The 12,309-nt window shown below is 36.8% G+C and overlaps 2 protein-coding genes across 3 annotated transcripts; one reads left to right on the top strand and one right to left on the bottom strand.

The window, feature by feature from the left end:
• Window positions 1-783: 783 nt before the first annotated feature.
• Window positions 784-3,619, bottom strand: si:dkey-85k7.11 (endonuclease domain-containing 1 protein). Of its 2 annotated transcripts, XM_058780635.1 has the most exons (3): window positions 3,382-3,619; window positions 1,979-2,226; window positions 784-1,729 (listed from the first exon to the last, which is right to left on the bottom strand). In XM_058780635.1, the coding sequence occupies exons 2-3, from the start codon at window positions 2,162-2,164 to the stop codon at window positions 1,130-1,132; spliced, it is 786 nt and encodes a 261-aa protein (XP_058636618.1). In that variant the 5' UTR covers window positions 2,165-2,226; window positions 3,382-3,619; the 3' UTR covers window positions 784-1,129. The 2 variants fall into 2 exon arrangements, with proteins under 2 accessions (XP_058636618.1, XP_058636617.1); XM_058780634.1 differs by lacking the exon at window positions 3,382-3,619 and having other exon boundaries at window positions 1,979-2,378.
• Window positions 3,620-3,632: 13 nt separating this feature from the next.
• si:dkey-85k7.12 (interferon-induced very large GTPase 1) lies at window positions 3,633-11,875 on the top strand. Its single transcript, XM_058780624.1, is given in 7 exon segments — window positions 3,633-3,684; window positions 5,727-5,779; window positions 5,943-6,048; window positions 6,460-6,717; window positions 6,835-7,095; window positions 7,189-10,710; window positions 10,713-11,875. Coding segments are annotated over 6 exon segments (5,334 nt in total). The 5' UTR covers window positions 3,633-3,684; window positions 5,727-5,755.
• Window positions 11,876-12,309: the final 434 nt, after the last annotated feature.

The raw sequence follows: 12,309 nt of genomic DNA, 5'->3' as shown, positions 1-12,309 counted from the left end.
GCATTTGCAGCGCTTGTGTTGTCAAATTGATGAAGTTGTTTTCTTAATTTGCAGGTGTTTTTTTCTATTTGCACTGCGTTTCTTTATTTGGTTGTGTTGTGAGCATTTGCAGCGCGTGTGTTGTAAAATTGACGAAGTTGTTTTCTTAATTTGCAGGTATTTTTTTCTGTTTGCAGCGCGTTGAGCTCTCTCAGCCACCATAGAATATAGTTTTATGGTCTGCCATCAACCTGAGCCTGACTAGGATGTAATAGAAAAGAACAGTGAATTTAAATTTAACTAAATTATACTTTTAGACAAATATTCTCTTCATAAATGCTATATGGACTGTTAATTGACAGTCTGTGTTGCACCTATTGTACTCAGTTCAGTAAAAATGGCAACAACCCTTACACATACCTTCCAACAGTAGAACAGACTTTAACTATGATTAGTCACCATTGAATTGTGTTCAAAATTTCAGCAGTTAAAACATCATTAAATTCACATTCATATACACACTATATCAACAAAGTGATATTTAAATGCAGTAATACAAGCTATGTAAAGTCATGGACACACAACTTGCTCTGCAGTGTGGTATGATAATATGGAAATCATCTACAAAGAGTAGGACAAAGTCTGGTAGGTGACTTTATTCTCTTCTCAGGTAGTGTAGTCTTGGATGACTGCATTTAAATTAAATTAAATTTAAGCACAGGCATAGAGGCAGAGCACATAGTTTCCTAAAGCTAAATCTCGATTTCGATTTCTGTATGCCACACTCACTGGACTTATATTTCTTTCTTTTTTTTTATTAGTTTATTTACATTCTCTCGTCTGGTTCTTGAATTCATTATCACTGCACAGATGCTTACATTTAATGTTCTTCTTAACTATTCTTCTAAAAAATATATCAACCTGATCAAAACCTTATGAAAATTTTTGCTCAGTTTGGGAATAAACTGAGGTTTTTTTTCCTCCTTTAGTATGCGCTCCATATTCCAACTATACATACAAAAACACATAATGTTTTTTGAAAAATTGCTGATTTTTTCCCCCTAAAATTTCAATAAACTTTTTCATAACGAACAGATTTTTCTGACAATTATTTGATATGTCAGGCTTTACAGCGTTGAGTCACTTTTAATCACTTCCTATTGGTATGTGCATTTTCTGTGAGACAGTCTTTGAAAAAGATGGTCACGCTTTTGTCCATGCCAGTCTGACTTTTCAGAAAGGTCTCTAAAGCTTTCAAAGGCACTTCTGTAACACCGTGTCCCACTATCTCATTCAAAGCATATGCTGCATATGTGGGAAACATGTATCGTACATCATAGGGTGAGTTTCGATCAAACCGTGGACAGCAATAAGCGGACCACAAGTGCTTGGGGACGGCCATGCGGTCCTCTCTTCCTCTTCGGATGGTCACCCCTGATACAGTCACCCCAGTCACCACAAAGGCAGCACCACGGCAGAAGTTATTCAGGCGGCGGCGTACCGTATCGATATAAATGGCCCATGAACCCTCCATTAAGTCTGTGATCTGAGGTACCACATTTGTGAGAGTATAGGTAGCTGCTTTGTCTTGGTTGTCCGCCTGGTGCTGGTCAGGGTTAAGAGGACCACGCTCGTACTCCACCGCATCAACATAGTCTGCTAACACAGCTTGGCTCTCCTCAAGAAGTTGGTCGGTTTCACCACTAGAGGGCAACTCTCTCATGTTTCCGCTTTCATCAGCAGAAACCAGCTGGGGGAAAAAACAAGAAATCAAATGCCATAGGCTTTAGAAACTCATACTGACAGAGAAACAACAGTATATGGACAGTACCATTCAGTGTTATGTGTTGAATTCTCTGTTGTCAAAATAAAGACTATTTTGTTTAAATGATGTATACTATTTGAAATTTTATAAAATGCACAAATTATTATTTTATTCATTTAGTTATTTATTTGCTATTTTTAAATATCCAGAGACAAAACGAAGGTAAACTGCTACCTGTGGTTCATACATCCAGGGTGTGTCCATCCTCCTCTGTCCGTCTGACTTTTTGAAGGTGTAAGCTGAATAAAGTGCCAGTCGACGACTGCTGTCATACAGTGTGGCGTAACGTAGTTTCTCTCCGTATCGTTGGCATATCCTCTTCAGATTGCCTCCTCGGATACCTGTGGGTGCTGTATGCATGTAGAAGAACTGACTGCATTCTTTAAAGCTGTCAGAGACTGTGCCACCTGCCAGACGCAAACCTGCCAATAGAAGAAGCCTGAAGATAAAAATCTTACAAAGAGCCATCAGAAGTGAGAAGCTGACAAGTTAACAGTATTTGTAGCAAAATTTCCAGTTTTTAAATACTAAGGCAGGCAGATCCATCTGTTCTTCCATGGTGTTCCAAGCCAGACTGATAACCTGGAAGAGTGAAAACTACCATATGCAAAGCATAACCTTTTTTTATCCTGCCATACTGTGTAAAGCTATTTGACCAATGGAACACTAGGAGGTTTTGAGAACAGACTGAACGATCACAGATTCAGCTCATGAAGGAATCTGGCTTAATGATGGCAATCACAGTATGTCTCTTGAAATAAAATACAAGAACAGCCCATTGCTCCCACAATAATTTAGCAATTTCTCATAATTGATTTAAACAGGAAATGACCATGCAATTTCTTCTCACCATGTGTTTTTGGAATACATCTTGACATACCAAACTTAATATACTTAATATAATAATTTTTGATGATGCAAACTATGTACAGGTGCGCAGATCCACACAGAATATGAACGGAACGCGCTACATACATGAAATGTTTTCCCATAGAAAACCAATATAAAGATGCTTAATGTGACTTAATGCATTAAAGACAATTCAGTATAGCCTTATTAATAAAACAAACTATGTACAGGCAAGCAGATGAACCCACTAAACGCTACTCTTAAATTATGTTAAGAATTTATATTATGCTAATTTAATTTTCATGGATTGACATTGTTAAAAATAAAATACATTATTTTAATTCAGTTTCATCAAATGTGATTAGCATGTTTTAAAAGTATAAATAGGCCTATATATTTAAATAAATAAATAAATAAATATATATATATACATACATACATATACAGTATATGTATATATATATATTTTTATTTTATTTATTTTATTTATTTTTTATAAATATATAGGCCTATATATACTTTTAAAACATGCTGGTTACATTTGATGAAACTGAATTTAAAATGAAAATGTATTTATTTATTTTTTTCAAAGATAAAGGAAAAAATATGTTTGCAGTTACATTAACAAGGTCAAAGTCAGGTATATTAAAAACAAAAATCCAAAAAAACAAAACAAAAAACAAAACAAATCAAGCTTGTATTGTTGTATTAGCCTGCTTTTGACCCACCTGTGTATTACTTTTGTCCCAAATGACAGGGTCGAAAGTAACAAGTAACAATTAATGTGCAAGAGCCTCCGCTCTCCCCCTACCCATAAAAATGTTGTAAAGTTTAAAGGGTTAAGATATTTTTTGATAAAATCTGAGAGCTGTCTGAACCTCCGTAGACAGCAATGCAACTGCAATGTTCCCAGGTCCAGAAACGTATCAAGGACAACGGTAAAATAGTCAGAGTGCGCGATTTTATTAAAAATGTCTTAATTTGTGTTCCGAAGATAAACGAAGGTCTTACGCATTTGGAACGACATGAGGGTGAGTAATTAATGATAGAATTTTCATTTTTTGGGTGAACTATTAGGCCTATATTGCCTAAACTTTTTTTTTTCATATACGAATCTTAAAAAAAGGCTAACCGGGTATGTATTTCCCAGAAATGCCATGTTCTCCATGAGTTTCGTTTTAGATGTAAATCATAGTTTCATTTTCGGCGTTAGGACCAAACCACTGAAAATGTGTTATTGTTACGTTTATGTGCAAATAATGTAATGAATATAGAGCCTTCAGTTAAATCGGAGACAACGACAATGTAAGCAAATGTTTTTGTAAGAACTTGCATTAAGAGGGTAAACGCTCTCGCAATGCATTTTTAATAGTAGCCTAGTTGCCTATATGGTTTAGCCTGTCGAGTCCATCACTACAGGCTACCTACAGGGTATAAATTTGTCAGGCGTGGTTAGATTCCAAATGCGGCGGTTTTCTTTCACTTGACAAGTGGATAACCAATTGTAAGTACTTTTAGTTTTAATCGACAAGATTTGCTGAATCACTATGTTTACTTGCCTATAGTGTTATTTGTTACGGTAAATTCAGACTCAGCTATATGACAATATCTAGATTTTTTCTCCGACCCAGATAATGATAATAGGCTACAATTCAGAGTGGTGAAAGAATAGCCTATATCTGTTACATGCGTTAATTGCCCAATAAAAGACAACATATGCAGATCTGCTCCGCTGGTGTTTGATTGCGTTTCGCAGAGGGTCGCGGTTATTTTTCTGACTTCACTATCCAGTTGAGTCGCTGTAAACATGTGGTGCTATACCAACGTATTTGTTTGTTGTTTGGAATTCATTATAAAGTTATACATTTGTAAATATTGCTAGTGTCGTGCTTTTACGCGCTCCGATCTTCACTCTGTGAAGAGTAAAGCCCGCCTTGTTTGATTTGATTGGCTATCTCAATCATTTTGATATCGACGAGCACTGAGACGGACCGACCTAAAAACTTTAAAGACTTTTTGTCATCCTAAGACCAAACAGGGCCGGGTTTCCCAATAACGATTGATCTTAGCGCTTAAGAGCGTTTTCTACGAGTCATTTACCAACGTTCGTTGACGTGCGTTTCCCAAAAATGCACTTAACACAATCATACATAGCCCTTCTTTAAGTGCTACTTAGGAGTCGCTATCCGTTTGTCAAGTGCTGAAATGTCAATTTATAGAATGGCTCGTAATTGTAGTACAGGCTCGTTTATTGAAATGTTCCAGACAGCTCGGGTATAATATAATATAATATAATATAATATAATATAATATAATATAATATAATATAATATAATATAATATAATAGTTTAAGAATAATATGAATACATGATATATAATGATAATATATATTATTGAATATATAATATCTGTAGAGACATTATTTCCGGGTCCAATATGGCTTGTTTTCGTGCACGTCAGCAAGCCATTGTTGAGTTTATCCCTATTTTCCCCAGTCTTTGAAACATATTTCCTACATTACTTCTTTTATTCATTCGTTTTGTTCAGTCATTTAATTTAGATGTGTATGTGTATGTGTATGTGTATGTTTTTTTTTTTTTTTTGGTTTTGTGACCTTTTTAATTATTTCATTTATATATATATATATATATATATATATATATATATATATAAAACGAGTAATAAAGTGTACAATAAAGTACAATCAAAAGCTTTAATCATAATCACATTGCCCTTGAATAAAGTTAAAGGTGTAATCTGCCTATTGTCCTGCAGATGACCTCATAATTCTGTTTTCTTACGATGCTCATAGGGCTTTACGATACTCCAGAGCACTCGTAGATCTACGACGATTTTCAAGTGTTACTTAAGTTACGATGCTTTTGGGAAACAGACCGTAAGATTAAGATCAGTCGTACGATCGTCTTTACGAACTTCTGAAGGCCCGGGTATACTTCACTTTCCGCGTTCCGTTCCATCTCGCGCACAGCCGCGTATTAATCATTTAACAACTAATGAATGATTTATAGTCTGCTAATTTATATAATTAAAACTGGATCAGTTTTCTTTTAGGAGTCTCAGTCAACTCACAAGCAGTTGGAATGGACTGCCCCAGTGAGGAGGAAGTAAGCATCTCTTCCTCTTACTTATACAAAACAGATTTAGTTGCAAATTATGTGCTTTAGATTAGTCATTGAGAGTTGCATACACTTAACAGTATAAGTCAAATTTAGTCTTGGCAAACCTGAGTTTGCATGCCACTAATGCTTTAAAATCTTTCAAATGAAGGAATTTGCAGAAGCTAGTGAATACCTTGAAGATGAACAACAAACATTTACTTCAGGAGCAGATGCTGTTGAGTCATATCAAAAAGAAGATTTTTCCAAGTTACAAGGTAACAAAATGACCTTTGTATCAGTAACATATTTGCAGCTTTTGAGACTGGTATATTGACCACAATTTAAATTAATGTTTACTTTATACTGTTGGAAAATACGTTTAGCAAATTTTATCATTACTATATTTTGTTTTACTTTCTGAATGAAGTCAATAAGAACCAGTTTTCTTTCTTAAATCACATTTTTGTTCTTATTTTGCATAATGCATGAGTGCATGTTATTACAAAGAAACCAACTTTCCTGCATCAGACAGGCAGAGATAACTGTTTTATCTTTTCTTAGATATCTGTGTTATTGAATGACATATAAAGCATTGGTGAATGCATATAGGTTATTGACTTTGATAAACCAATCAGTACTGACAATACTTTTCATATGATAAAAATATACTGGTCTTGTTTCCACAGATATCCCTGCACCAAATGAAATTTCAGTCCAGCTTATTGGAACCAATTCTGTTACTCTTGCTTGGGATAGTCCAGACAACATATCTACATTTGACTTGACCTACTACAGTCTCACATCTACAAAGACCTCTACTATCACAAACTCCTCAACCATAGAGGTGGAAGATCTGTGCCCAGCGACTGAGTACACTTTCAACCTTGTTTCAGTATCAGACAACGGAGAACGCAGTGTGGAAGTTAAAGTGACTGCGTGCACCAGTAATTGTCTTTCAGTCTGTCTATGCAGTATGAACTTAGAATTGTATTACAGTCTGTCTTTATAATTGACCAAAAAAAGAAATAACAAAATAAATATTTGTATTGTTTTCATTGCAGGGCCAGTCCCACCAGAAAACTTCAAGGTTGAGAGTGTGGGTACCACTTCGGTTTCTCTTATTTGGGATGCATCTGGCTGTGAGGAGAACACGTTTCATGTTACTTGCAGCCAGAATGGAAGAAGCTTTCAGGAAGAGATAACAAATTCAAGAACTGTGGCTTTCTGTGACCTAAGTCCTGGAAAGAAGTGCTCTTTTCACATTACTAAAGTGCTTCCAAATGGCAACAGAAGTAAAGAAGCAGTCACATATGCTCAAACCAGTTAGTATAATATAGCAAACTTCATTACAAACATTGATATTTATTAAAAAGTGTGAATTGAATAGAAACAAATAATTTTTTTTTTTTTAACAGAAACAAACATCCAGAGCCTTTTACAGGATCTGGGCTTGGAGAAGTACTACCCAAACAAACTCTCACTCAGCGATGTGCTACAGATTGAGAAGAGGTCAGTGATAGATGAGCCAGCCCAGTCTCTATCATCCTTACCATGGCTGTTCCTGAAGAAACTGATGATGGTGAATGTGACTGCAAGAGGAGTTAAATACTCATGTGATGAGAGTGAAGATTTGTCAAGCTTAGATTTTTACAATGAATCATTTGATTTTCTGAATGATCAGAATGGCAGTGTAAACCCTTTAGACATAATGTGCGCCCTTTTCCTTTGTTCAGATGGTTTCCTCCAACAGGAAATGGTCTCAAAAATGTCAATGTGTCAGTTCTCTGTTCCTCTGCTTCTTCCAAACTCTGACACTCAACAGTGTATGTTCATGCTTTGGGCAATGAGAGATATTGTGAAAAAATGTAGACCTCATTCCTTGTCAGACCCAAGAGGCTTTGTGGAGGAGAGAATTGTTCACTTTGAGCTCCCCCTAGTGTCTTTTGTTAGACTTGGTGATTGCAGCATCTCTAAATCTCAGATCTTAAACAAATTGCTTAGCAACCCTCAGCAGTATCATGACACTTTTGTACATCGTGATATGGATTGCGGAGACGTTCCAAGAAAGATATCAAATGGGTTAGTGGAGATGAGTTGGTATCTACCTTGTGGAAACAAAAACATTGATGTTTTTCCTGAACCCGTGGCTGTTGCAAACTTGAGAGGTGACATCAGGACCTTTGAAACAGAGTACTCATTCTTATGCCAGACCTCCACTGCAGTTTTTGTGTTCTTTGACAATCTGGACACAAACTACAAGCTACTCACCAACCAACATGTAAAAGCACAGTTTTTTTTAGTAGGCAATGTACAAAAAGCATTTAAAAGGGAGCAGCTGAAAAGGACAGTTTCTGAAATGAGTTTGAAGAAAAACAACATCATTCTGAAGACCAATCAAAATGATGCAAATTTTGTTAAAAATCTGCATTCTTCAGTAAATCAAATAATTAATAATCATTCCAACAAAGCACGTCTGGAGGGAATGGACACCATAGCACATGAACTCGGAATTTTAGTTGATGAAGACATCCAGGAATGTCAGGAAGCAAAAAATAATGCGCATGTCTTAACAAAAAATATACAGGACACACTGCAGTTCAAAGAGACACAGCTTCCCCTTCAGGGTAAAATCTGGAAAGATTTGGCAAAACTGGAAAAAGAGGAATGCAGACTCCGGAAAGCTGGTGATCAAAACATAGAGACATACAAGTGTGATCTCCAGATTAAAAAGACTGATCTCAGGAAACAGCAGAGTAAATATGATATCTCAGAGGCCATGTCCTGCTTTGTTAGTGCACTATCAAGCTCAAACCAGGAGAGGTCCTACTTCTTGAAGTGGATGCGGATTAACCTTGACAATCTCTCCCGAAAAAGCCTCTCCATCCTCAGAGAGCAGTACAAAGAAAAGTGTCAACGATTTTCAGAAAACAAAGAGGAAATTGCACAGCTTGACCAACAGATCTCTAACAGTTCTTTAGGCATAGAGCACTTCCTGCGTGAAATGGGCCAACTCTATGAAGCTGCGGTGTCGCTTCCAGAAAACTTAGAATCACGTCAACAGATGCTACATTTACCTCGGCTATGTGCTGAGCTGATGCTGGATGGCTTCCCTCTGGAACTTGTTGATGGAGATGCATCAAATATTCCTCTCAGATGGGTGAGTGATGTGCTAAAGTATTTGAACTTTTTGGTCCAGCCAAATAATAAAATCATGGTGGTCACAGTTTTAGGCGTCCAGAGCACAGGGAAGTCCACCTTGCTGAACACCATGTTTGGAGTTCAGTTTGCAGTCAGCAGTGGACGATGCACCAGAGGAGCTTTTATGCAGCTGATCAAAGTCGAAGAGGACATCAAGAAAAAACTTGGCTGTGATTATTTAGTGATAATTGACACAGAAGGTTTGAAATCCCCAGAGCTGGCAAAACTAGATGATAGCCATGAACATGACAATGAATTAGCCACACTTGTTGTTGGATTGAGTGATATCACAATCATTAACATTGCAATGGAGAATTCCACAGAGATGAAGGACATTTTACAGATTGTGGTCCATGCTTTTCTCAGAATGAAAGAAATAGGGAAAAAACCCAGTTGCCAATTTGTCCATCAAAATGTTGCTGATGTATCAGCCCATGACAAGAACATGAGAGACCGAAAGCTTCTGCTGGAGCAGCTGAATGAGATGACTGAGGCAGCTGCTAAAATGGAGAACAAGGAAGATTATAAAATGTTTACTGATGTGATGAAGTATGATCCAGAGACTTGCAATTGGTATATTCCTGGACTCTGGCATGGAAATCCTCCAATGGCACCAGTGAATGCTGGCTACTCCGAGGCTGTCTATGAGCTTAAAAAGAACATGATTGATGTAATTGGAGAATGCAAACTCAAAACGTCTGGAAACAACATAACAGAATTTTTGGAGTGGACAAAAAGCTTGTGGAATGCAGTCAAATTTGAAAATTTCATATTTAGCTTCAGGAATAGCTTGGTGGCTGATGCATACATGAGACTGTGCACAGAATTTCATAAATGGGAATGGTCTTTCAAGAAGGATATGCATTCTTGGTTAATAGTAGCTGAAATCAGAGTGTCAAATTTTGAGATAGTCAAACTGAAATCAGACAAGTCAGATCTAAAAGATCTTTTATGCAAACTGAAACAAGAAGCTGTCACAAAGCTTGACTCATTGGAAAAGACCACAATGGAAAACCTTTTCAAATACTTTGAACAAACAGAGGGTCATGTCTACCTTGTGGAAAAGTACAAAGAAGACTTTGTGAGCAGTGTAAAATCTCTCAGGAGGGAAACCGAGAGCTCTCTGCGGACACAGCTTGAGGCAGCAGTGGACATTAGGAGAGGGATGAACAATCTGGATAACATCAAGAAAACATTCACTGATACAATGGAGAAAAAAGTGCTGGGCCTACTGGAGGAGTTACGCAAAAACAACAGCTCAAAAAGTGATGCACATATGACAGATGAGCAGCTTGACAGATATTTTGGACAAATATGGCAAGAAACATTAAATGAGCTGTCGTTTACTGGATTGAAGCGAAGAAATATTTTTGATTTCGTTTTTTGGCAACTTCGAGAAAACATGAAACAGAAGGGAAGTTCTGTCACTGAACAGTTAAGTAGAGTGAATCTGATGAACTGTGGAACAGAAGTGTTCAAAGTCACTAAAGAAGCCTTTTACAAAAGGTGGTTTAAACGCATGTTTAATGACAACTCTGCAGTGGACCTACAAAATTTAGCAGATAATATCATTCAGACATGCTCTCAGTTTGTCCAGGAGAAGACTGCAAAGCATTCTGATTACCATGACACCTACATTCAGGAGATCTTACACATAATTGATGACAGATTTATGTCCAACAAGAATATTGGGTTTTCAGATGAATTTGAACTGTCCTTGAAACGGCACATTTGTGGGTTTCTGCGAGAGAATTTCAAGTCATGCATGATTGTTTCATTAAGGAGAATGACCCACGTAGATGCCTTGATCAGTATAAAAACAAATATCGCAATGATTTCAAGGACCTGTTCCATGATCGCGATCAGTGTCAGAGAAAGGCTGAAGAATTCACTAAACTGTGCTTGATGCCTGCAGTTGAGGCATTCATCTACAGCTCCTTGGGTCCAGACATTGTTGACAAAATGCTTCAGGGAAAAAATGCATTTCAATTCAGCACACGTGCATTTTTCCAGTACTCACTCCTAAAGCAACTTTTGATTGAAGATAAGTTTGAACAGTATGTGAAATACATTAGCACCTATGAAGGTTTTGCTAAGGGCTGGATATTAGATCAAATCACCAAACAGTTTTCGAATGACCATGAAGTGTCTGAGTTGGAGGAATGTCACCTTAGAGGAATCACAAATGAGATACTAGAGGCTGTCAAAATGGCACAGAATGAAACAAATGAAGATGGTATCAAAGGATTCATCCAGTGCATATGCAGGAAGCTTGGACAACAGCTTATAATTCCCAAAGATGCTCTAGAAACAGTGATGGTCCTAAACAATGCTTCTCAAGAGCCATTTGCAAGCTGGCTAACTAAATCTGTAGAAGAGATGGAACAGACACTGAGGGAACAACTGAAGAAAGTCGACATACAGGTCAAACTTTGCATGCTCAAAATGAAACCCCAGGATGAGCTCTTCAAGCGAGTGTTTGGATGTGGAAAACAGTGTCCATTCTGCAGTGCTCCATGTGAAGCTGGTGGAGAAGCCCACACTGAGCACTGTGCTTCAGTCCACAGACCTCAGGGACTTGGCCGATATAGATATGAAAACAATGAAAAATTAGTGTGTAATATATGCTCAACAGATGTACACAGTGAAGTAAATTTTAAGTGTTTTCAAACTAATTATAACTATCATCCTTACAAAAGATACAGAGAAATCTTTCCAGACTGGCACATCCCTGCTGATGTTAGCATACAGGCCTCAGACTACTGGAAATATGTGATGGCCCGTTTCAACACTAAGTTTGCTGGAGAATACAATGCTCATCCTGCTGACATACCCTTGACCTGGAAATCCATCACAAAGCAGGAAGCAGAGAACAGCTTAAAGGAGTCTTTCAGCATCAAATAAACAATTATTTTTGTTTCACAACTGTAGATTTATCGAATTGGCTCCACTCTCACACTGATTGTAAAATGCTATTGATTACCTCCAAATGGCTTCAGATGTGTTCCAGTAACCAACAATAATACTTGCACTTAGGAATTGGAAATGAACATGAGTTAATCATATCAATGTAAAAGACAGTTTAACTAAGAGAAAGAAAAATGTCATATTGCAATGTGCAACATACGGTACAATGGTGAAAATGTTATTTGATGAAAATGTTTTAATTTCCTGTTTGTTGTCAAAATAATCTACTTTAGTCATTAATTTCTTTATAATGATATTACATAAAATCTATAGTTAATACTTTTGTAATCCTTGGAAGCAGAATTATAAACTATGAATAATAATAAAAACAAACAAACATTGTTTTATATATATATGTATTGATTTTCATG

The sequence above is a fragment of the Onychostoma macrolepis genome, chromosome 07 (assembly GCF_012432095.1).
Source record: "Onychostoma macrolepis isolate SWU-2019 chromosome 07, ASM1243209v1, whole genome shotgun sequence".
NCBI classification, from domain to species: Eukaryota; Metazoa; Chordata; class Actinopteri; order Cypriniformes; family Cyprinidae; genus Onychostoma; species Onychostoma macrolepis.
Note: the sequence above shows the minus strand (reverse complement) of the source record. Positions and strands in the feature narration are given on the sequence as shown.